The sequence below is a fragment of the Tubulanus polymorphus genome, chromosome 7 (genome assembly GCF_964204645.1).
Source record: "Tubulanus polymorphus chromosome 7, tnTubPoly1.2, whole genome shotgun sequence".
Classification (NCBI taxonomy): Eukaryota; Metazoa; Nemertea; class Palaeonemertea; order Tubulaniformes; family Tubulanidae; genus Tubulanus; species Tubulanus polymorphus.
In genome coordinates this window covers 19,745,807-19,773,798 of record NC_134031.1, presented here as the reverse complement: position 1 = coordinate 19,773,798, position 27,992 = coordinate 19,745,807, and the positions used below count along the sequence as shown (strand labels likewise).

At 39.8% G+C, this 27,992-nt stretch overlaps 1 protein-coding gene across 1 annotated transcript; it reads right to left on the bottom strand.

Moving 5' to 3' along the window:
* On the bottom strand, nucleotides 1–27,957 carry LOC141908318 (uncharacterized). The gene is made up of 3 exons (XM_074798318.1): nucleotides 27,680–27,957; nucleotides 3,310–3,386; nucleotides 1–2,116 (listed from the first exon to the last, which is right to left on the bottom strand). The coding sequence occupies exons 1-3, from the start codon at nucleotides 27,842–27,844 to the stop codon at nucleotides 1,894–1,896; spliced, it is 465 nt and encodes a 154-aa protein (XP_074654419.1). The 5' UTR covers nucleotides 27,845–27,957; the 3' UTR covers nucleotides 1–1,893.
* Nucleotides 27,958–27,992: the final 35 nt, after the last annotated feature.

The window sequence follows — 27,992 nt, the reverse complement described above, 5'->3', positions numbered from 1 at the left end:
ATTATATATATATATACGTATATGCATACACGTATGTATGTATGTATAACGGTCTCGATGATAATAATATATTTATTTATATATATATATATATGAAAACATCGGTAAAATATCAAGAAAAAACACGGAATGATAAAAGTATGATATATTTGGAATATATGGACACAGTCGTCATATCACACATCCCCAAAAAACAACAGGACATCGGTGCGTATGGGTTATCGGTGCGTTAGATAAGGCGTGTGCGAGGCGAACGTGTGACGCGCAGGGAAACGTTTCATAATTTGGTTAATTCATCTTTTTGAAAAATTTGGTGAAATTCCATCTGACCTTGCTACGTGGTCGCCATAGAGAACAGAGTACAGGCATAAAAGCGTGATGTCCAAGACCTACGATTTAAAGCCAAAAGCCGTTTGATATTACATTTGGGGCCTCCAAACAAATTACCGCATTACTTGTAATTGAAAATGTCCGATTTTTTGTGGTCGGGGATTTTTCATTGCCTTGCTAGGTGTGTGTACCAATTCCTCGGCGAAACAATTATATATCTGATTGCAGTGATGAATGATGGAGCGATTAATGATAATATAGTTAAACATCATATTATATACAATAACGAACGTTTAAAATGCTTGCAAAAAGAGAAGTAAAGACGATGTTTAGCACTGTTGGTGATGCGGTTAAGTCGTCTGATCAGCAACGACCGATCGATAGGGTATATCCAACTTTATTTCGGTGAAAGAAACGCATGGTGTACTATTGACAGTTATTCCGACTACGTTTAAATTATATTTCACACGCATGAATGACGATGGAAATTGAGCTAGACATTATTTTCAATTAATTAATAAAACATTAAATGATTATCATAAAGAACAGTGTTAGTCTATATCCGTGGGCGTTGTATATGTATGTTAATGAGGACGTTGCCTTGACCTTGCTTACGCAAACTCGAAGTCGACTGGCATCCTCATTAGCATACGCGCACTTTTGAATTTCCCATACACACACATATATATATCATGACTAGTGACTAGTTTCCAGAGGTCTATAATACTCAAATATTGTAAATCCAACAATATTGTGCATTTTTAATATCGTTGTGCATTTTCAACGTCACGACAACTTTTTAAAAGTCAGATTGATACATCGGTGCATTTGAATAAATATATGTAACCCAGCTATTACGATTATAGAAACACTATTGCAGGCTTCGTCGAGTGTTCAGTCGAAGCGTTTCTCAAGGATAAAAGGTTGCCATTAAAAGTCCTGCGCGTCCCCGATGTCAGCTTAGAGAAAACTAGAAATTTGAACTACACTGCCACGTCCATTTAAACTAGACGTAGGCTAGAGCGCGTATATCATTTTGTAAATGTTTCACCGGCGTCGATTGTTTTTCCGCGGGTAAAATTGTATCCGAAACTCAACGATTCTAATTTGTCTTTGATATGGATTTAATTCGAAGCCGGCAAAATCAAAAACGCAGTGATATTGTCTGAAGTGTATCACAAGTCTAATAATAGTCTAAATCAAGTGACATTCTTCCAGGGGACGCACATGAACATCTAAATGCCAACTGACGACAACCTTTAGATTGCTTTACTTTTTTGCAAAACGTACCGACTGGCCATGAACAAAGTTCAGTGTTCAATGAAATATAGACTTATTAATTTCCAAACACCGTAATAATAATTATAATGATGATAACTTATTCATATATACTGGATCGCATTCATCTTTCTACAAGCACGTTAAAAATCCAGCCACAAAAGGATCCGTGGCCAACTTATATATATATATATATATGTATTATTCATTAACGTAATTATTTTCGTAAAGCAGTTAAAAGATACTGTCTAGTAGTTTATGTCTGTGTCTCGTTTTTCTCTTCGTCTACTTCTTTCCTTTCGATGAAAAGTCAAGGAATTCGTTCCAGTCAAGTTTTAAATCGGAATTGGTGTCGAACTCGCGAATTTTTTCCTCGAAATACGAACAGTCGTAGCCCTTGCTGCCACATTCCTCGAACGCTTGTTTAAATTCGTTGATATCGATGAAACCGTCTCCATTTTTGTCGATCTTTTTGAAGATGGCCCTCAATTCTTGTTTTGCGTAACAACTGAAAGTGAAATTGTAATGAAAGAAAAAAGAAAATTGATACGGATTTGAACGGTTATAAAGTTCACGCTATATCCACCGCCATTGTTCTATATCAGATGTAGGCGAGCACAAGTGACTTCGATCACGTGTCCCGTCGGTCGTTCGTTGCGGGGATCTTTACCCCACGCACATACGCACGCACGCACGCATGCTTTGTACTCTTTTGCGTTCACTTAATTGCTCGGCCAAGAGCTCAGTTAAAAAATCTTCAAAGGTGAATAACTCTTTGAATTGTTTTGCACCGATATGAATCCCAGCCATATTTCGTAGGCAACCGATGTTCGTTTAATGATGAGAGGTAAGCGTGCACTAAACAACACACGCTGCCATGGATACGATCATTCCACTATTTTTCCCGACATCCTACGCGCGTTGCGGCCATTTTGGTCGTTGGTTCTGAGTAATGACACTCGTCCGTTAATGAATAAATGACGATATCAATTCCATTAGTTGAAAAAATGAATTGTTACAGTATTTTTCGAGACGAGGAAATGACGTTGAAGTATATCGTATGCGTTATAACATGGAGTCGCAGTAACGGTTGGAGACACCAATCGCGCCATTTTGAATTACCGAAGACGACGATTCCAAATCAGTATTTCATTGAAAAATGTTTCATGAAATAATGCAATTACAGTCAAATTCCATTGCCACCTTTTTAATGCCACTGCTCATTCAATGATAAGATTTTTTCAGAGAATAAATTTTCTCAATCTAACTTAAATTCATTGAAAATATTATTCTTCATTGCGCCAATTCGTTATAACGCCATATTTTTCATTAGTCCTAACAGTGACGTGACTTTTACCGTATAGATAAAGTTGAACTCAGAAGTGTTTACTATAGATGATTTTTTGGTGTTTCCTATTCGCTTACATCTGATGACCTTTGATGTTTATGACTTTGCATGAGGTGTCACTGGATTTTTCTAGCAAAAATTTAAGATAAATCGAGGACGTTGCCTGTGAAATCATCACACAAATCGAGGCACCAGGCGTCAAATAGGGTGAGGTCTCATCTATCCGTCATAAAAATTGGAAAACGATTTCATATGACAACTTTAATGTCCCAGGTGTTGCGTTATTATTAATTTGCTGTTGGCGTTATCAGCAGGTGAACACCGTCACACCATCTGGCGGCGATAATACGTACCCTTTCATAAGGCCTGTTATGTACTCTTCTTTAGATACTTTGCCATCTTCGTCGGCATCCAGTGCGTCAAAAAGATCCTGGAATTATACAAACATAAGAAAATGAATGAATACCGCCGTTTATACCAGTGACGTCCTTGATTCAGGGTTCGAAAAAATACACGTTAAACATTTTTTTGTTACACATGGGCTTTACGTCAAACCCATTGGTGAAACAATAGTTTCGACCAATTAAAAACATTGGCATTTGCAATTTATTCGTCACAACAATATCCCTTCCAGACTGCCTTGTCATATGCATATGGCGCATTTAGCCTACCACAGATTATTTCAAGCGTAGAGCGACATAGTAAAGCATGAATAGATAATATTTCTATAAACGAAAAAATGTTCATATATAGTTTTATGCTGATACATGATTCACGAGTTGATGAATTCTATATGAAGGGAACAGACGCGGTGCCCCGCTTACACAGCAAGTGTTTTTGTGTAGAATGTTTTTTTTTTATGATAGAAGTTATCAAATGAGATATGACGTGTTAATCGGTTACACAACGTCCATGCGACGCTAGTCGAAAATTGGATTCCATCTGTATCACAAACAAAAATCACAGCCATTTTCATATTCTATAAAGAAACGACAACTAAAAGAGTTCCTTGAAATATTTTCATTATTTCATTACAAAAAAATATGCATCTAGTTCCGCGCCGATGTCATAGAAAATAACGTTGGATCGAGCGAAAACAAATTCTATACGTTTTCAGAATATTTCCCAGAAAGAAATTTGCTTACGAAGTCAACCCCAAACAAAAGCTCGGCCTACGCACCCGTTTATGGAAGCACAAGTAAAGATGTGCAATCTACGGCTCGGGGAGTCATTTTTTTTCTTTTCAGCGCGCAAAAAGGGTTGGGTTTGATATATCTATTATATATTGACATGAATTGGGAATTCCGTATGTAGTTATTGTTTGTTTACTTGGTTTCCTATAAAATAAAGATGCAGTACGTGTACACACATGCTTCGCACACAAAACCATCATCCGAAAGATCGTGACATAGACTTATTAACGACTAAAACATTCCGTTGACGAATCGCTAGATTTCCCTAGATGGCCGCCGATAGAATCACCCGAACTCAGGCGGGGACTTGGCGCATATCATCATCATCATCATCATCATCATCATCATCATCATCATCATCATCATCATCATCATCATCATCATCATCATCATCATCATCATCATCATCATCATCATCATCATCATCATCATCATCATCATCATCATCATCATCATCATCATCATCATCATCATCATCATCATCATCATCATCATCATCATCATCATCATCATCATCGGCCCGTCTTAATGTAACAACAACAAGCGTTTTACCCGTTCTCGACGAGGTGCGGTTATGTACGTCCATACAAAGAAAACCATTCACAACGTTTCCCGTTAATGGATACAACCACGCGGTCAAATAACGAGACTTGTCGGGAAGCTGTGGAGTGTCGCGGTCCCGGGATGAAGTGTTCTATCAGATGAGAGGTGCGAAGTGATTTTCTATGACACTCTTCATCTCCTGTGAACAATAGTCTCGTGGGAGAGAACACCGACATGTACCGAGTTTCGACGTGTTGTCGATTTGTGAGAAGCCAGGAGACGAAGAACAGTTAGAGTGAATGAACACGCATGGTCAAATCGGTACTTTCCAGTCGGAAGAACCGGTATGTACTTAGGGAATAAAAAGGAAGTGACTACGAACCCCGAGAGACAAACCCTACAGACCCCTGTCTCGAATAGGCAGTGTTAGAACTGACAAATAAATGTTGCACTTATTGACAGTAGTCTCATGAGCTGACCACATAAAAACTATGGATTCGTACACAGCGGAGTTGTCGTTAAGCCGATTTAGCGCCACGGCATATTTTGTTAATCGGGTTAACCTTATGGCGCGTTCATCCTCGCAATGACCACTGCTGCGGTGGATGGACAGTGGTCAGATCAACATGCACTGTGTGTGTGTTTCCTTTATCGCAGTGTCAATTGCGGTAGATCTACTTCCGCCCATATACACTTCCTTTGTAGTGGTGACCTTCACCCTTTACCAAAAAGAATCATACAGCGGAATTCTCGTTGATACGGGCTTCAGGGGACCAGAAAATAGATCTGTTCGTGTAGTTTCTTATATCCAGCATTGATATTGTAGTATTTGGGACACAATTTTTCATTATAATCGATAAATCGTTATATCCGAGGTTCCACTGTATTTGTTTGGCCTATTACTTGCGATTCGGGCCACGCTCTAATAACCAAACCTTGACCTAGCTCTAATCAGTGGATCTTTGATCACAGCTTAATCGCCTGACCTGATCGGTGTGCCAAGATTTTGATAAATCGCTGTTGTGTTTATTGGGAATATTCGATCGTGCGGGGCGGGAGCGGGGTACATATATATGTCAGTTGATGCTAACCACCCTTACACCGCGATAAGCATCTTTTACGGTGCTTAAACGCGAATAATGTTCACGGTTTATCGAGCGGATACTCGCTAAGGCACCCTTCGCCATAAAAACGAAGGTTTATGGACGTTGACTGGCTATGAATCGGAATGCGTCCCTACACGAGCCATTACCATACATACAGCTCCGAAGCCGGAATTAGACACCCAGGACACGTATCTTAGAGGTTGTTGTCTATCAATAGTCCCGAGCAGAGAGCGATGTGGATTAGTCGACGGATTTGATTATACACAACCACAGATTATCCAATAACCGGAACATACATCGCAGCAAAGCCGGGCCTATTATTTTTGCTGATATGATGAGAACTCTGCTCGTATCGTTTTTCAGCTTTTATATACACGTTAGCGATATTTTTCTAATAATCTACAGCAATAGTCGCGTTCGAAAGAAAATCTGGTTTTTCTTTTTGATAATTGTAGTCATCTGCGCGTAGGAGTCTTTATATTTCCAAGAATGTTCATCGCTCGCCTTAGTAAAAATACAACAGTAAGAAACCACCAAATTTTATAATGCCGTTGTATTCCTATAATGCAACGATTTTCAATGCAATTATCGGACATTCTTCTATCGTGGTTATACAACGTTACCGGATGATGATTATTATTATCGACAGAAGAAAATTAGTCGAATATGAATGTTGTCCGGTAGTTTAATTATTCACGAAGGGAATATGGGCTTCAGGGAATATTGGACGAGCGAGGCAGCGCGACGATTCTTCACACGAGCTCAGCGTATGATTTGTCGAATGAATGAAAGTGCTGAGACATTGTGCTTGATGTATCGACAATTCCGTTAGTGTAAGTCACGTGGGGAGCATTTATTGAAGTCATAAACCTCGATATGTCAGTAACACTTAAACCTTTGATGACATGTCGTCCCAAGCCTTTCAATAAGAACCTTAATCACATAGGGCACAGTGGAAACAATCACTTTACAGGGGGCCGTTTTACTGACAACTCAAAACTTCCTTAAAATGTTCCATTTGCATTGCGTTGTCTGGACTATCTCTGAGATACCAGTCCTGCCACTGGAGATAAGCACCACATCTATTAGAACTAGGGATCAAAAAGTATGGACACTCTCGAAAAGGAATAGGCCTCCACCACTGGCGAAAAGCATCACTCAACTCAACATATCAGTACTGGGATCATCACTGTCTATTGTATAAAGTATTGACACTCGGAAAAGAAACTACCCACTACTAGATGTGGATGGTTTAGTGGTCAGCCCAATTATTCCGTTATAAGCATATCCGGGTCCGCTGCGTAACTTGAACTTTATTTTCTCCATTTTGGAAGCTTTTATATATATCTAGATTGCAAGAAGTTAATGCGATTGTCTGAACTCTTAAAAGAGGTTATGCGTCCTTGCTTCATTGGCATACACGTACGGATGATCTGATCAGACACTATGCTCTATACTGCTCCTGTCACGTAATAGATTAATACAGAACCCCAAATGAATGAGCGGAATAACTGTTCTATTCGATTCGAGAACATTAAATCAGGAATTCAAATTTCGATATTGCTTTATTTCGTGACGATGTGCTGTCGAATGAGAGCAGTGGTAAGAATATCAGGATGACGGATCGGTTTTCAACACGACCGAGGGAGAGAGAGAGCGAGCTCTCCGACGGCAGTCGTAATATCGCGATGTCATTTTCATCAACACAAAAAGAACGCAACCGCATATTGTGATGGAATGCTCCCGACCCACCGACCGACAACCTACACGACATTGGCCTACACCGACATACCTACATGACATAAACCATGTACGTGCACAAGTTTCTCAGTGACATCAGCGACACCAGTGAAATAATCTGACACTACACAGTTTGCCTGAAGACTCGGTGGACGATGAGTCCGTATTGTGGCTGGATGGACCCTCACGTTTCCCCTCTGGTGTTGACTAACGATCCACTTTTTTTGCTCCCTCCCACCATCCTTATCTCTATCTTTCTTGCCTCCATGTACATTCGTCCGCGAAAAGTCATCCCCCCCAATACTCTATAATGGACGAGTATACATAACATAGGGGGAGTTGATGTCACTGGGGAAACGGATACATACTGATATATACGTTCTACTGAACGAAGCGGAAGTGAAGGGAAAATTTGCATTTGACATTTGCATAAAATCGATCATGTGATCGTCGAAGGGTTCAGAATAGGGAACCGCGGTGTTTTCAATTATCACGAGTTTTAAATCGCTCGAAAGTCAAGAGAGAAGTTGTCTGTAGAATTAGCTCGTGACATTCTTGCGTTTTTATTCGTTTAATTGCAATTCGACAGCAAAGAACGCGCGTCTCGACGCACGTGGTATTCGATTGAAATGCCTTAATTAAACACTTTGTCCGACTCCGTGTCAGATTTCACGAGCTTACTGTGATTAATTAAAACTCGATGCGAGCAGTTGAAACATTTCATTCATTCTCCTCAAACGACAAGCGGAACATTTTTGTTTTTCAAATTACGATTTCATCGATGTCGCATATAGTCTGATGACTTCGCCATTCGTCGAGTCGCTAAAATGGTGACGTAACTCTGGCGTAAGCACGGCGGAGGAACGAAAGTAGCGCCGCCGCCGCCGTCGTCGAGGGAAAAATCATTAGAAGTTGTACAACGATCATTACTTTCTGATCGGAAACTCTGGTGAGAAATTAATCACGGAATTTTAGAAATTTTAGACAGTGGGCTCCATTTGAACAACGAATATAGCGCAGGATCCATTTCATAAATGTATCGCAAAGCTGGCAAGCAATTCATCAGATTCCGAGTCGATCCCGCAGTTTTAGAATTTATGCGAAGCGCGCACTTTGTGAAGTTATTCTACTATCGAAATAAAGTCTCGTATATCAATTAATGATACGTTTTCTAATGAAACGAATCCGGCCTTCAAAGCAACAACGATTATCACGCGATTTCAATCAAACGCGCGCCATCAAAGATAAGACTAGAAATTTCTGAGAAATTAGTAATAAAAAATATCTCTCATATTTCAAAGATCTGTTTTTCACGTTTTGACGTCAGTGTTCCATAACGTGCGGGAGACTAACCGGGTGCGTGTTAAATGTGGCCGTTAATTTCGGAAACTGGAAGCGGATAAGATTGAGTATAAAACGCGGAAAAGGCGTAACAGGTTTGATCGAGGAGTGTGCTGTGTACATTACCACCGATATACATATACTTATATATATATATATATATATATTTCGTATCTGTCGTCTCGTATAGTATCAGTAATTTTTTAGCACCGTGACCAGGGTTCTTCGCGCACCTGCGACTGCTGCACCGGCGTACGCCGTTGCCATAGATACAACAGAAACAATCAGCTAACGGCATAAATCCCCATTAAATTATAATCACGCTAATCCCGACTGCCGCCTTGTATCACGTGATTTACAATCCCGCAACACACCGCAGAGCATCGCAGAGGTTCAAGGTTGCTCTGCCCAGATGGCGCCGCGCTCCCTCGGGTACTGTGACGTCACACATCATCACGTGACCAATAAACCGGAGAAACCTTTGGTGTTAATGAATATTGAAGAGGACTTCCACGTATCGACCTTGCGCCTAATATTTTATGAAGAGACGAATTGACAATAGTCATTCGTGTCAAAGGCTACAAGGAGAATGGCAGAGCGCGTGACGAAGTTAGGTGAATACCCTCGATTGCCTTCTCAAATGTGTAAACTATATTTCTTCGGAACACTGAAAACTAGATATCGAACGCAACTGGTGTTACTGCCTGCTGTGTGTCTATTATTATGTTAAGTGGAATCTGAGTATTCTCAGCTGTCTTATTACGTATCGATGACGGCAACTACATAATAACAGGCCCGTATATGACAAACACATTGATAGAGGGTACTCGTCAATTCTCTGAAGCCAAGCAAGTTTCCAGTATATACGTAAAGTGCAGTTAGTTCAGTGAATTTGTTCAGCGTGCGTAAAACAAATAACCAAATTTCACTTTTCATTCGACACAGCAAAATTGTAGGACATTTTGTAAGACTGCCAGAAGTTCGAATCTACATTTCCGGTTAATATCGAAACTTAGCAAACTATACAAATCACCCGGAAAAAATGAATTCAATGTGGGTCATATGTATGGATTCAGGAGCAGAAGAATTCGGCTTAAAAGTGATCGATAATGAAATTATTTTGACAGCTTAAGACCGAGTGTTCGCCGCGCCATCTGTCGGCATAATTGGTGTTGCATTGGATTTAGTTTTTCGAGATCGCACGATAAGATTTGACGAGTGAAACACGTGTTACAAGCATTATTATTAAACTTCATATCATCCCCTGATTTTAATTAATGTTTTCGTGACAAAAGACTGCCAGACGACTCTATGGCTAGTTGTCAATGTTGAATTCGAATGGGATCGTATCGTAGCAGCCGTTTGGATTAATTGTTAAGTGAATTCGCACTGCACGACATTTTCTAATCAAGTGACGTATGGATAATTTGAACTACAAACCGATTTTCTACAGTCGTGATACAATATTCAGTCAACAATCGACAAAATAAAACCAATAACAGTCGAATTATTGCATCAATGATTTATGGTGGATTTCAAGTTCAGGCTGACAATTTTCAAATAATATTCCCTTGATTGGCATTATTCGTGAGTCATACATACGTATGGCTTCCTAAAATCGACGACCTCGTAATGTCCCAATGGAATAAACGATGAAAAACAACAGCGATTAATGATCTTTTTCGAATAATCTACCGCTCAAAATTCGCGAATCTGATGGCCTTGGTTTACGTATCATTACAACCAAAGATAAGTGTTCATGTTCATGATGCTTTGCATAATGGCGGATATTTTGTCTCAGTGCATGTAAACACCACGAGTATGAAATGATGCTTGCTTGTTTATGAATTATGGACCGACTGTACGACGAGTCCCTTGTGCAAAATATTTTGCCGAGGCTTAATTGCGTCCTAAAACGCAACCACAGCCATCGTGGCACCGACTGAGCATATGACGAGCCTTCTCCGTAATGTTCTAGTGCGAAAACAATCCATTTTACGCGTTAGAGAGAAAAAGATTTAATTGCAATATTCAATTTACAGAACCTCGCCGGGCGGGAAATGTCAATTCGTTTTGCCCAATTAAACCCACGAGGCCGGAAAAAGCATAATGCACACAAAATGGACCCCTAATGACCGACATTCACTGACAAGATGTAATATTCACGACTCAAACGTGGGACATGGACAGTTGGATTCGCAGGATAATCTGATGAAAAATAAATGACACCAGTTGAGATGGGAGTAACTTCCACAACGTCAGAGGAATAGAAACATTCTAGATATTCCAGTGTCAATAAATCAACCATTTACATAGAACTGACGATATTCAAATCAATCTGAATAGATCATTCTTAATCGGAATAATCAAACCTCCGGTTTAAACATTCAATCGTTGAGCTCAGAGCTGATTTTGGATTTGGACATAGCTGGATAAAAACCTAAAACATGTAGAAATTTTAAATGCGCGCAGCTTCAGGACAGACCCTTCCCGTAAATTAGAATGTGTGACGTTTTTATTGACTGTTGTCGCCGTAAATCGGGACCGGGGATTACGTAAATAGCCGATCAGACAAAATCCAACAAAAGGCGCTGTGGATTTTAAGGATTTATTAGGGCGACGTAGATTGATAAACGACCGTCGAAGGTATCGGTTATCGTAAGCTAAAAAAACAGCGCGTCGATCGTTACGATTGGACGTGACAGATAGAACGGCATCTACTCCCGCAACGCCACGCTCTTAACATGATTCAGAGTAATGGTTTATCAACCACGTGGAGGGCGGGCGCTGGGAATTCGTGTACGCAAACAGCATTCGATTGAGTTACCAACTAAAAATTCGATTTTCAAAGTAATTTGAATTTCCGACAAGAAAGCTAATAGGGAAATATCGTAACAATCGGAAAATTACAGCTTCAGGGCGCAACATTATACGCATTACACATCTAATAATGTAGTGAACCAATTCGGCAATTAATCTAACGTGACTAAGGCCCGATCTTTTAAAGTGACGTGGTTGAAATCAACTAATTCCAAATTTGCGTGCTATATCTTTGGACATGTGACTGTCAATGAATGGTTGGTTCGACATAGGGTTGAGTCGTAACGTCCTCAAAATGTGGGCTCATCTAGACTAATTGAGTAAAGCGTCACTACTGTCTTAGTTTCTATAATTATGGCTGTGTTCTTTTACCCCTTCGTGTGTTAACACTTAATATGATTGTCAATTTTCAAGTTTTTCGTTTATTTTTCTGTGTAGATTAATCACTTCCATTGAGCATTGATACTACTACCCGGGAATTATATCTTCAATAAATCTCTCTCAAGCGCAGCGGAAATACTACTCGACGAAAGCGCGCGTTCAGCATGAAATTCAAATATTACAACAACAATCTCGCGTTGTTTAACGATAAAAGACGTGATTTAATGACTACGGCGCGGACGTTTTCTTTCGAACTGTTTTATTGCGTTTATATCGCCCTGTCAAAATACAACGACAGTTCTGACATTGTATATTCCCCTCTTATCTCGATGATACGTTTTGCGTATACACCGAGTATGCGCTTGCAAGAACAGACGAATCTCAGAAAATATGTCATCATTCGATTCAGGAATGATGATATCGTAAAGGAAATGAATCTCGCGATATTTGCATATAGAAAAATAACGTGTTATTTACATTCGCCAATGCGCGCCTATCACCAGTACATGGAGCTTTTCATTTCAAATTGTTCCATTTTTGTGTTAGCATTTTCTTTATTATTCTAATTTTAATTGAGAGCAAATTGTTCGATTTTTGTGTTAGCATTTTCTTTATTATTCTAATTTTAATTGAGAGCATGGTTGCTTCAACGTGCTACCCGTCCCATGGGATGGATTTAGGGGATGGACTCGTCGGGGGTCCGGACCCATGCCCACTGAGGTTCTCTTTTCGTCGAGACAGAGCTAGTTAAAACCTGCAAATTTGACACTCATCCTAATGGAATTTGCATTTCACATGACTGCATTATCCGGGAGAAACGTCTTCTTTTCTTCTGGCCTTCCAATCCTACGTCCCTACCGACCTTAAAAGTTATGTCACCAAATTTCGGAATTTCCCGCAACTGTTAAATTCCAACCCGACGCGGCATCACTGAGAGATGGTAGATACACTATGATAATTAACCAACAAGCTACTGGTTATCTGATTATAGCTATGCAGCTCTTGACTTTAGTAGAAATCGAACTGATATTCGGAGATAACAACTTTAAGATCTTGTTAAACCCCACTCCATGGATTAAAGATGATAAAATCGTTTCGCTTCTGAAAAGCTTTGCGTGCATTCGTGATCATTTGTGATCATTCCATCTGCACGAATCTTCACTTGTGACGATGTTTCCTGCCATTTGAATAAGTATTGTTCATTATAGCTACAGCATCTCGTGATTCATCGACTTCTATGCTGTTTATTTAGTCAAGATGAAATTGTGGTTAATTCCAATTAACTATATAAATATAATATAAATATCAATATAATATATATAACTGTATAAATATACTCATTTTTTATCAGTTGCAGGATTTATTTTATCCAGTGTAAATCGGACACACATACTAGGTGTTTCGTGATTCCAGTGCTTGAACTAAACAAACTTTACGAAAATATTAAAACATCAGCCATTTTCCCATTTTCGCATCCGTTATGCAAGATTCGCCTATAAATCACGTATTCGTTTTACGACGACGTTCAATAAACGAAACCATTACGGTAAAATCCTCTAATAAGGCTGACTGTCATCAAATCCATTACCAGTTACCGATGAAAACTACCGTCGATGCAACATTCCTACTGCGTTCATTGGGTGATTTTATAGTGTTGTTTTTGACTGCTAAAACTGTCTCCATTTTCAGCGTTGTAAACTCTAGCTGTATAGACTGTTGCGAATTCATGCCACTCCACGCTAAACAATTTATGGGTTCTTGTAGAATATAGTTGTAATAAAAATTCAATAAATTTACATCAAAGCCAAAAAGAAGTCATTTAATCATAGACACAAGGGAAGTCTCTTCGAGTTCGCTGTTATGGAAAGACGTTTTAGGAAGCAGATGAAATCCATTTCCAATTTACATTTTTTCAATTCATGAATACAATGTACTAAGACATAGCTTTCGAAATACGCGTTCAAACATCGTTTTCTGATGTATCTCCTGATTAAAAGCCATGTTTCATGAATATTCAACTAATTCGACGTCGCTGCCATTTCGTGATTAAGAAAGTCAATCAGTGAATGTGTTTTTTGCGTTTTTTCTCCTAATTACATTCGCCAATCGAGAACGATTGGAAGCAGGTTCCCCGTACATGCATCATCCACTTCCACATTATTTCATGGACCCCGTAGATTTGCCTTTATTTTGACGCGTAAATCTCTCGGTCTATTCAACTATTTCTATCAGCGACAGTTACCTGTTCCAGGTAGGAGTTAGTTTCTATGTGATAAAATGACAGATTCTGTGATGTATTATAGTCTCAGCCATAAGCCACTAAACAATCTTTATGCAAACACGTTATCGACGAGACTTTCGAAAAAAAAATCTGTCTGCGTTGCTTGCATAATAACATTGTGAATAAAGCGCAAAGGTGAAAAAAGTTCCCTGATTTTGAAAACAGGTGATGGCAACCATTGGTTTCGATATTTATCAGTATTTCGGATATTCAGCAGGGTGTTGAACCTCCAAGACAAATCCGTCTGGATTGCTTAAATGTGCAGGTATCACCGGCATTATCGCCGAATTATATCACCGAAATCTGGTAATTTATGACAAATTTTACAAGAAGAAGTACTTTTAAGCGAAACAATGACAATCGTTTTGTTAACATGTGGAAAGCGGGCGCTCGCCACCGCACCGATCCTCGTTCGATGACCTTGAGACTGGCTATTTCCTTTGACCTTCTGCTTCCTGTCAATGTCGTCTGGGCAACAATTTCCTAAACAGCCGTCGCACAGACGGCTCCCGCGTGGTGACGATGTGCCATTACGCTTCGGTGCCACATCAAAACATCGTTCATCATAATTACAGCGATAGCTACGATCTTAGCGGTAAAACCATCAATAATCTGTCGTTGTAGTTCACCTACTACATCTTTTCATTCCATCTCGTATACTTTATTTCATATCCGATATCAATCTGCGCCGGACAGCGACAGGTACTTCATCCGTGGTGTCATAGTCTTCCACGTAAAAGAATCCTACTGGGATTATCTAACTCTGATGTGGTAATCTTTTCGAAAAAAACACATTCGCTGCGCCGATATCAAAAGACATGTTGGAATTGTTGTACCCATTTTAATCAACGTTTAGGCTTCACTCGAAATTATGGAAATAAGCTGAATCGTCCCCGCGCATCAACTACTGTTCGTCTCGCGGGGATATTGTGAGAGTGTTGAATAATCTCATCCAGGGTCTGGGAAAGGGATCCAGGGTCCGGGAAATGGGTGCCCACAAAAGAAACTAAGGGCATTTTTTCTAAGTTTCGCCGTAACATGAACATACAAAATGATTTTCAGATTTTCCAGAATTGATAAAACCTAATCGCCACAACAAGATTTTGATATCTTTCAGTCGTACAACCTCGATTTTGATCTGAAAATATTTAATCTAGAATATTGAAGGATGGAATTTTTGGGGGTGTCTCAACCCCACAGACACACCCTGGATCCGCCACTGTTAGGATTACTGACCATTCTACAAATAAACCACATTTTTAGAGTGAATATCATCATCTAACGCGCGCCATATACATATCATCATCTATACGACACCTACCAGAGAACAGATAACGTAGAACATTATTAAATCTGTGCGCTTACTGAAACTGTTTAATCTAGTTTATAATCCATGCAATGAATATCGGATATATTTCAGCGAAATTAGAGTTGATTCACATCAACATAACAGATATTGAATCGTTAAAAAGTATAATGTATTTTTGCGGTTTGATACAGCCTCGGAGCGCGTTCCGACCTCAGGCGGTGCGGCGCACTATGGTTACGCAGATCAATTTCCCGGTTTCGCGTGTCAATGCGAGAAAAAGCTTTCGATACGGTAAACAGAATTTACAACGCTTTACACATTTAATGCGTCGTCGACACTGAAAGCAAAGCTCTTACTGATATTGATTTATCATCAAAATTATGGACATCGTCTGTTTGGGCGAAACGATTATCATTAATGGGATTGATTTAAACGATCACTCGTTTGAACTTGTCTGATTCTCGGGTACTTTGGTAACGGTACGAATGAATTGTGATCAATCAAGAAGTAACCGACTCGTATAGTTTCGAAGATCGAGCATTTCAAGCTGTAATGACTTGAAAAAGCTACTGCCAATCACAGGCGATGATACGTGCCACCGTGCACAAATCAATCGCTGATTGGTGGAAATTCTGATCACCTGCTAGCTGTAACTATGGCGATACTGTGACTACCTCGTTAGAAACCGACATCCGGTATGCGACCTTGGATTCTATCTTCTATTTCTATGTGAGAAATTCAAAATGCAAACATCTTGAAGCCATCAGAGTTCGCGGAATGCTGATGCAGGATTAAATGCATATAATTTTCAAGCCGTTATAATGGAGATCCGCATCGGCGAACAAAAATAATGTACGTTGTCATGGAGACATAAAATGACGGTTACCCTTGGGAATAATCGTGTGAACCCCACGTTGAATATTCAGATGATCTCGAGTCGTTTTCTATTGTTCCGATAACCAGGCTCATCCCATACTTATCACAGTCAATGACTGCCTACTTTATTGGGTTTTCATTGCGTTCACTGCGCCGTGAAGTTTCAAACTTCCGCTGCGCACGATATGGCGGAAAACATATATCAGCATCCGGCGATCGGAATTCAAGAAGTTCAACTCGATCGATTTACTACAATCCTTTGTTTGCTTACAAAGAGAAATCCGTAATAAATCAACACGAAAGAAGATACGTTACTTGTATAAACATATATTCGAAAATCAACAAAATTGAGTTTTTATTCTCAGCTGTTATCGTCTAAGGATCGGTTAAATATGATATCTCATATTTCCCTGGATCGAATGAATAATTCTGCGCGCTTCTCACGTTTCACAGACGCGTTATTTCATAAAATAGAACACACTCAGTCGATAGCGCGGCTACACCTCGAACTCGATATACAAGCGCTTAATCATTCATAGAGCAGTGTCGCTTCGGTTTGTGTGGCGAGAGAGTTTTTCCTAAAACCAAAAGAATTCACCAGTTGGTCTGTTCGAAGCTAAAAGAGTTTTTGTGAATTGCTAGAACTTGAATCTATATCACAAGGTACATATAATATCACACATACTGTTCGGTTACTGACGCAGCCTGTTTGAGGTTTCTATCAGCGGTGGAACTTCCCTAGTGGAAATTCTTTTTTTTAACAACGGTTCACCATGAAAGCGGATAGGAACCCTGGGAAATCGCTGCAGAAGTCACCATGCAAGTGTTCTGGGCTTAAAAAGCCATTACTCCGATTAACGTCTTTACGTCGGGTTTCGGTGGTATTTTCTCCCAAAAGTTTCCTGTCTGAAGCATGCCCACAATAGAGCGAAGAGAAACCTATAGCTGGACGGCGTGTCCACAGTTATATCTCAGCCGCTTTGATGATATCCAGGGTGTAAAAAGTCAGACTGGATATATATATATATATATCCCGGAGCATTCATGTCCACTTAACTGAGTTTCATCACCGGTTTTCTAGAGTTCCATGTACGCCGCCCTGATGAAAGACTTGAAGAAGACAATATATGTATATGTACATATTCCATTTCCTATATTACTATCGGGAATCGAAGATTCTGACATAGAATAAGTGGACCGCTTTATCAGAGGCGTTGAACAGTTTTACACTGCAGTATTTTGTTTGCTCTCAACATGGATGGTTCATTTCGTAAACGCAATATTATATTTATCGCCACGCGATTTAATAACGCCGCGTTGAGTATGTCAAGTTTACTGTGACGTGCGAGAGCTGCGATGCAGTCTAGCAATAAACCCGTCTACTTTACCTTACCCTGGCGCCTAAACACTTCACACGCGAATCAAACAAGACACGACCACCGATCTAAAGCTAGGGACACACGAGCGCGATTCGCCGGGCGATCGAGTCGGCCGACGAAATCGTCGTCGCCGTGAGTGGCCACACGAGCGAATTTTTCAGGCGATTGATAAATTCGCCGCGATCGGGCGAAAAAATACGCTCGTGTGCCCCTACCTTTATGGTAATAGTTTCAGTGCAAAATCTGGACATTGTTACACAAAGTTACTGGCTATAGAATCAGCGTATGAACCAATTCTATCTCGTCCCATATGTCCCTAGAACTATGTGAAACACGGGCAAGTGGCATTTCCAAGACGTTGTGAGGAGCTGAATTATTTCTGCGACTCTAACATGGAAACTAACTTAATTTTCAAAGGGATCCGGACTGCGATCGAAGATAAGCCAGTCAATGGCCATTTTTTCTTTCATACCACCCTGGAGTCCGTAGCTTTATTTTCCCATTTCTCATCGCGTATCCAAAGCTTCTATATCATTTTATCAATTACACAACTGTTGCGCGAATCGCCATAATGGACATGATAACAGACAGCGATGACTTCGTTATTCCGAACACACGTTCAAGGGAAATGAGCCGTGTTCACATTTGACCACCGTCAACGATCCATTTTTCTCACCACAATCGTCGATCATTATTTTGTCAAATGGACCGGATTTTACACATCATCATCATCATCATCATCATCTCGCCATATCGAACATTTCGATGATACTCGTCGCGTGAAGACATTGAGATGCGGCACCGCAACAGCCAATAACGGAACCTCACACTTAACTTTTTTCGCATCAATCAATGACACGAATGTTCTTCGGTTCATGCAGAGTCATACGGACGAGATGACTAACTCGTCCCTTCGCATAGCGCAAAACCTTTAGATCAGCACCAACTAGCTGGTGATGCTACCTCATCCCTGAGTTACCCCGATATACCGCCAACATCGGTGTTTAAGATGTTGAAGACAGTGAGTAGAGTATGGCAGTTTATCGGGGGTTGATTTTTCGAAAACAAAATAATACAGATATTCCGATCTCCGAAGAAAATATGGCGTTTTAGGGGTGGCGGGTTCATGAATGGCCGTACCGGCGAGATCACGCGACCGGTCCTTGCACCAAGTGACTCTCTATATCTCTTAAGAGTAAAACTTCGATACATAGTCGCGATACATTGTCACTCACTTATTTTAATTTGCTCATAATGCAAATGAACACGTGAACAATTCAGGTTAAGATACATTTACAGCGCCCGCTATACGCGCAATCGTGCTACAATGAAATATATATATATTCGCAATAACCGGTGAACAAAAGCATACAATCAAACCTATTTAAATTTTCAATTTGTAGCCCATAAACCACACAAGGAGTTGATAACGAACAAGCGAATGATTAATACACGGGAAATTAAATTTTCGTATCGATTATTCAAGTTTTACTATACTGGAAAATAGCTTCGTTATCGGCATACAAATTGCAATGGATTGACTGTAAACACGATTCAGAGGTTATTTCGATAAATCTTTAATGGAATCGGAATGAATTGAACTCTATTTGAGCCTTCACCCGACAGCAGACGAGATTCGAGTCGCGCAGACGACGGATAGCGTTCATCGGAGACGAAAATACGATATAGACCAGACAAATTCCAAGAGAGCAATTCGAGAGATTGCCACGGGTGCAGAGAGCGGTAAATGAGGGCGGAAAGATAATAAGATCTATAGAGATTCATTCGTCGGTAGATTCGGTCTTAAGATGATCACGTTCAACGTCACAATCAATTGATAACTGATAAGTAAACGCAACATTGATATAGAGCGGGAATTCGCGATCGATTCATTCGACGTCAAGATAGATTTTACAGTTCATAGAGTGAATGAGCTCGACGTCGTATATCGGAATTTATGAGTTGCCATCATGAAACTATTGGGCACTTGTCCGATCTCATTAAGGGCATTAATTTTACATGTAAATATACGACTCGCTGATTGCATCATGTCATATCGTATATACACGTACGATCATATATAGAAACAGCTCTTACAAGTAACGCCATTCGTGATGCCGCATATTAATCCCTTTCTTAGATATACACTTCTCTTTTTCTTTTCATCTCATAAAGGGATGACAGCAGCTTTTATGTTCATTTGATTAGATTTTATTCCATGCTTATTAGGTATATTATCCGTATATCTACCACAAAGGCTAGGAGCGAAACCGTACACTTCACATGGGAGGATTCAATTCAAGGGGAGGGGGGGTTTAGGGGGTCTCGACCCGCCTTGCTCGGGTTCGAAAATTTTCTGATAATGATATCAATAAAATCAACGATGAAAGTACGCACAATTCAAATCTTAATCAATTTCTGTTTCGGCGTCCGATAGCAATAGTAGTGTTGGAAATGCACAAATATTTATGAATGCATTTTTCATTGAAATATTAGTAAAATATATATAGGAAAACACTGTGCTTGACCCCCTCTGCTCAAATTCTAGATCCACCCCTGGATCGGTTGACCCATCCCTTATTCCGCATACACCTCTCTTAGAAGCAAATTTATTACATTTGAGGAAAGCAGATATATATTTTCTAAAGGACACGTAGACCCGACATGATTTGCAAGATATACTAAAAACGGACGAGTGACATTTATCCTATAACAATTAGAGCCGCGGAACCCTTCACCGCAGCGTCAACAAGCAAATCACTGCTTGAAGCACTATTTTTATTAATAGGTTTTCCTGTGGTGCTCGGGGTGCGGATAATACGTGTCCGACCATCGCTAACGTTTTACCAACTCGAACAGGAGACTCCGCGCGATCAACGACAGCATCGAAACCGGAAGTCCGCCATTAAGCTGACTAATGCTGGAGGTTGAAGTATAAACCCGACTGATCTGAGATAATTGACTTCGGTAAAACGGTGATATCAATTCCGTATCAGATTCGGACATCGCTGCCAATATCCGCATCCCATTCAGCCCATTGTCTCTAATTTGAGCGGCAATTTAGAATACAGCCGAGATCTTCCTGACAGCAAAACTGCATCGCCATCAGTTAAAGACTTGATTGTGGCGGCAATTTTTCGCATAGTTTGCGCTCGATCGTTAACGACTATGAGAGTTTTCGTTTTGTAAAAACGCTCAAGGCGCCTGCGTGTGGTATTAATCAACGCGGTCCTATGGGGCATACGCGCAGTAAAAGCTTCATGCTAATTTACACGACGACGCTGTAAGGGAACTCAATTTTATAAAAAAAAGAGAATTTGTTAACATTTCGTATCGAATACAAACTTTTCATATTTCCATTCCCTTCCCTTCATTGTTAAGCGTCGATTCTGTGAATCCTTCCCTTCTTTATTGCGCGCTTGTATAAAATGGACCATGTCATAAAGAGAACGTCTGCAACATTTTGAGGATATTGTTGCTCTTATTTATCGTGTTTACAGTTTGAACCAAGCAGCCGATAAAACGAGTGATGACAGACGTAGAAGACGCTGTAGAAGTGATTATAGTGTTCTATGTGAACTGACACGACGGGATTTGTTTTATTTGCTCGAAACAGCGTGGAACAGCTGTGAAGAGCCAACGACACGACCATACAGAATAAGTTCTCGAGCTTTGTGCCGATGTTAAATGACACATGTTACTGCGTTATCGGTCGATATCAAAGTCGAGGTTGCAGATGGTTCCTTAGTCTTGCGAATCGCTAATTACACAATAAGACATATAGTGTGATTGTAATCGTGAAGAGTAAGCGAATGGCGCGATTGATTACAGTACTGTGCTGTGCAGATTTACATAACAAGCGAAGGAAATAGATTTTAGATAGTTCGTCATCTTTAAGCGTGGAGATCTCTGACACTCGTCCCAGTCGCGCTTGAAAATGATCACAATGCGAACGAGAAAAGCGCGATACACTTTGAACAGCTTTTGTAATTTCAACTTTCACTTAAGTGGCGACTCTTTATTTTTGAATTGAGAGGAATTCGCTCTTAGATGACAAAGTTTCCCAAAACGTAGAACAACCAAAGCTCTACAGAACAGAACAATATCATTTCATATAGAATGGAATAAACATGATCGACATGAACACTTTGTTTATAATTGGACTGTTGTATAGTATTAAGAATAAGTAGCACTTATCATTTCACTACGTCTATACTTATCGTATGCATTACACATAACTCAAATAGAGTATTTTTACACATGGACATTTTAATTACAATGTTTTCTAGGCACTCGCCTCTCGCGGTGGTACTTGGCGACACACTCTCAAATGAACGATAACGAGAAAGCAATAACGAAAGGGTTTGTTGAATATTCTCAACGTATGCTGATATTTCGGAGCCAATCACTCAATAATTCAATAATTAGCACATCCCAAAATAATTGGCAGCAACACGAATTGTATAAATATTACTGGCAGTAATATATATTTCATTGAATATGGAATGGTATATTGTAACAGCGTCATAGAAAAAAGGAACGAAAATTAGCAAATAAAATATCAAAACGCCAAATCCTAATCTAAGATCCAACGAGATAAATTCTGCGTAATGCGTAGATTTATCTCCATTTCACGGGAAGCGGAAGTGAACGTACTCGAGCGTTTTCGGGTACGGAACATGTTGAACACAACGGATATGGATTGATGGAGTAGATCGTGGTGGTGAAGCAGCGCGGCGCAACATGGCGGTTATTCCAGCGTAGAATGTCTGACAATCTATAACCTGGTCCACGGAGACCTATCGGATGTAAGCGCGTATTTTTCTTGTTACGCAGTTTGTTAGTCGGGAAAACTCGTCGTCAGTTGTAATACTGTCTCGACAGACGCAGATACGGAGAGAGGTCTAGTTTTTTTTTCCAATTGCGGGCGAACCACCAACTGAAGTTCAATGTATTGAAATCAACAGATTGTCTGATAATCTGATTACCAGACTTTCCGGCAAGTAAAACTACAGTTTAAGACGCTGTTATCTACGGTTCACGTCGGAGTCGTCTGTATCGACTTTCATGCTCCGAAATAGCGGTCCAGATTATTTACTGAAGTGATTTAGAACACTGCAACTGGTGCTGGTTAATCTTGCAGAATGTAGAATCGTCTATAATGTCATCCGCAGAGACCGCGACAGTAACTACTAACCAGTTTGATAAGACTGGTCTGAACAAACAACTGTGCATGATTGGTTGTTGCAATATTGATGTTCCAACTACGAGTTACGACCTACGAGGGAGGAGCTGAAAGTTATGTTTGCCCGAGACACATTTATATATGCACCAGCGATTAGGTTACAGATGATGGTTTGGTCTTAATCTTGCCGTATCAGATTAAAGACTTGGTTCTAGCTGTTATGGGGTGTCGGTCATCACTTCCAGACTTAGTTCAGGGTTTTCAAATGCCGGCTTTTGTTTTTACTGAATTAGAGAGACCTACTGTTAGGTTCTACAACGGGTTAGTCGCTGCTGCCGATGGGCCTTCTTGCTAACATCGCATATCATTTCCGCATGCATTAATACGGGGAATATTCCGGCCGATTGCCCCTAGTCAGTTTACATTAATCACCCACTGTCTCCTCAATAAAATCTGTCTCATAATTCAATTTTTTGGAAGTTGCGCATTTTGATATGTTCTACACAGCAGTACCAAGCTACTAGCTCGCATTGCAAGAAGACAGTTTTTAAACATCCTTAAATAAAAGTAACCCACACATTATTTGGAATTGAAAGAATAGAACAAGAAAAGTAACTTGAAACTTTATTGATGCCTTGAAAAATAACACATTGATTTATATTGTCGATAAATATAATGTTATAAAATGAATTATATAATCGCTTTAAGGATCGTTAGTTTGAGTTTGAATATATCGATAATTGATTTGAATTGACCGGCAACCAGTCCAGCCTTGATATATTGATGATGTGCAAAACAAACGTTAATATTCAATGTAATTGTTATTTTGTAACGCCAATATTGATGATGTAGTGCACATCGACTCACACAGAACCCCTTATACATATTAAACGCGTACTAGGTATCAATGTATATAAACATTATTGTAACAGTTTTTACGGCGTCAAAAACGTTTTTTGTAACAGATATAATACATTTCCACTCAATTCGGCGGTCCAATACACGCTATAGTGGAAATCAGTCATCTATCAATTAACCCAGAATATACACCGGTGACGACGGAGAGAATTGTGAAACGAAAATCGGGTTTCAATATCAGCAGACTGTGTTAATCATCAGTCGTGGACGAATTCCCGGGGTTGATTGGAAAATAGTTTTGTTTTTCAATTTGCGGCAGCGCGATATACTTCATCTGAATAACGATAGTAACCTGATATTCTTGTTGATATTAACATGTGTACGGTATATGTCTGGGATTTAGATTAATATTTCATAACGTTTGTGTTCAATTCAACAAATTTCCTTCGCTCTCATGTGCGGCCATTTACCTCTAGGTCTGCACGACGCAGGCTACACGACAAGTTAAAAGTTCAGCTCCATCTCCCTACAACCCTACGACCGAAACAGCTCGTTCAAAAGGGAAGAAGTGCGATTCTTTTTCCGTATAAAAAAATAGTCTCGTGTAATCAAAGTTTGAATGGATAGAGCATTCCAGTAACCACACACGACTGGTCGCCACGCTGACCACTTACCCTATCACTACACATGCGGTCTGTATCTCAGGTTTGCTCACTTCAACGTCAACGTTACGTTTGCCTTTCGTGATCTACGTTGTTTTTGTTGAATTTCATTTAAAAGCAGAATTCATATACTACGCCTTTGATTGTGTTTCAGGAAATCGTATTTTATAAGTAGTTGTAATAATATTGTAATTGAAATAGACACGCGCGCGCACACACATGCCTTTTGGCGGATTATGGGTCTAGATTATAAGGTAACTCAGATACCAGGAAGGGCGTGGTATAGAATAAACTCATGATGACACCACTAACTGTTATTGATCATTACAATACACATAAAACATGATACACATTTATTTATTGTCGATGAAAAAAGAAATACCCGGATCCGACATAGTTCATCAAAGTATACATATCACTTCACTTCGTGCTTTTCTTTGTCAAACCGTGTGTTGAAAATAAAACTAATCATCTTTTCTTCGATTGAGTCCCAGTTCCCGAAATTGCCGGTCATAATTTGTTCTTACTTTCTTACAAAATATCGTGAGTTAATGGCTTGGTGTTTTATTTGCCGTACGAAACAGATCACGCCACTGATGACTGATAGATTTGAAAATATCAAACGCATTTCTAAACGCGATTCCGAAACTATGATCTTTATATCTTTCGCCAGCATGTTATCAGATTCATTCGTTATAAGTCCCTTCACAATGCCTCTTTACCAACAAAGCTGACATGAACACGCACACGGCCACACAATTAACTGACCATTACAAGAGTTTGGCTATTTTATTTCGCGACATGTATTCGTTGTTCGGGAACTCTCACGTGACTCGTAACTCATCCAATCGCGCATGTTCCGCAGTCGAGAACGGCCGCTCCCAAAAGACACGAATCGAGAATGTTCTCCCGGTTGCGGGATGGGAAACATTCACGCGCGATCCCTGTGTATCAGCGGCAAAATGAAATTAACCAGTCAGTACATGATGCTCATCGATGCTTGTGCGGCTACTAAATTAGCAAATTCATTTAATTTATGGAGAACAATGTCAACTTTGGTGATGGAGAGACGTGAGAGAGAATTAACAGAAAGAAGGTCACGACTCATTTCTGTCAAACTACTAATGTGATTTTGTAAACCGTTCCGGCTCTTATTTACTCACGCGATATATAAAATTACAACCACTCCTCGGAGTCGCCCTTTTTCGAAATTCAATCAGTTCCTCGCCGAATGAACTGAGATAGTTCGTGGTAACTCTATAATCGAGAGTCGTCGTCGAGTAGATGGTTGGTAGACGCATCTTGTCCGATACGCCAGGAACAACGAGTGCGTTTGTTCCATGATATTGGGTTTTGCTTCTATATACGATTGTTAGTACTAATGGTATGGAGATAATACTTGGACGCTGCGACTTTAGAAATGGTCATACACGACTCTTATCCGTACTTAGAATATATTATCACACACTCTTTAGAACAGAATCCAGCGGCAAATAATCAGCTTTAGATAAATGTATTATAATACGAAAAGAAATGTCAATAGCGGAAAAGTTCGTCTGGCATATTTGCCTCGTTGTGGTCCGAATTAATTAGCCACAGTTATTTTTAAGAATCAATGAATAATTGATCGACAGATGGCGCACCGACGATACGTTACTTTTTATTCACCCTATTCAGCAAACGCATCCGATATGAAAAATATGTAATCTATATCACATTTCGTAGCACCCGATACACATATTACACGCATAGCCTAACCAGTTTTTATGTCGCATTTTAATAATTGGAATCGGGTTTCAAAGACCGGCTCCAAATAATGGCAGTCAAATATCAAACGACATAGCTTTGGCAATCTGAACTGTACGTTGCATCATTATTTCAGCTTACAAATTCGGTTACACCCATTTTATATAGAAGTAGATCGGCAAACGATACGGGAGATAAAATACTCAAAATGTATACGTTGGGATTTTCTGAATCAATTCCCTCTACTCCGTATTTCCCAGGCACCGAGCTTTGATGTTCGTGACGTCATTTCTTCGTGTCGGAAACCTGGATGTCGAGCGTAAACTTCCCCCTCGGTCTTAACGTATTAATTTCACTCCGTCGATTCGGTTTTGTTCTGTATCATTCATATATCAGCACATTTCCGCGGAGAAAATGATTACGACTCGAAATCATCAATCAAAAATTAATTCGTTTACGAGATATCTGGTGGCAGAAAGTAAACTTTCGGTAAACTGTTCGACAAAATGGAGGACTCCAGGCGGAGGACTCCCGGCTTAAGTAACTTAAAACTTCTAGGCGAATTTCTGTGGGATCCAGAAGGAATATGCTCCCCCGATTTATACGGGCTTTACATACATAGCCAGCTGCCAGACGATGTGACATATTGCATCATCAAAAATAGGCTAATATTTCATACGACCCTCGCGCAGCATTTTCAATAGATTTGAGCAGTTTCCTCGTTGTAAAGATAAAGATTTGCCAGAAATGGAAAAGATCGCCGCCAGCGCAGCAGTGGTTCCTAGACATGCACACGTTTGATATCATTACCAACGTTTTTGATACGTGAATAAAGCAGGATTTTTTTTCAAATACGAATATTTCAAAATCATTCCATACCCGTTAATCTCACAAACTGCGTTATTGAAAGTAAGTACTTTAAAAAAAAGAAAGTCTGCAATTCAATAGAATTTTTATAGAAGTTCGTGTATTTAAATCTTCGTACGGATTATAGTCGGTTTCGTAAATTTCCAAAAATCCAAATCCATTGTAAAAAGCTTATTATATGCATACTAATAATCAGGAAAACAAATACCCAATCATGTGCGCATGCCAGTGGTTTTTTTCTTCATCATATTCTTGTTTTACTGAAAGTTTTACCGAAAATTTGACTCGGGACACATATTGAATACTTTCAGAGCGGCATCCAGTTCTTCAGCCGACAGAACAATCTAAATTGGTATCGACTGCTCTGAGACAAAATAATGCGCAACGCTTTAGAAAAGATTGAAAAATGATGAATATATGCGAAACGGCATCTTACCTGGCATTCGATATCTGGTCGTGGGTTGTTTTGTAAAGCTAATCGTAATTCATCAATCGTTAAAAATCCATCGTTGTTCTTATCTGCTTCGTTAAACAGGGTCAGCAGCACCGTGGCCTCGTGGCGGTGATTTTCTGGTAACTTTTGGATTTTCGAACTAGCCATGGCGTAGATGATGTAGTTGGTGTTTTCGAGAGACTTGAATTGAGCGCGCGATTGAGTGTTGATGTGACTGCAACGACTGATTTGACGCAGAATGAGACTCCGTCGCAGATGATGTGCGCGCTAGCTTCTAGGGCTGGATTTAACGCGT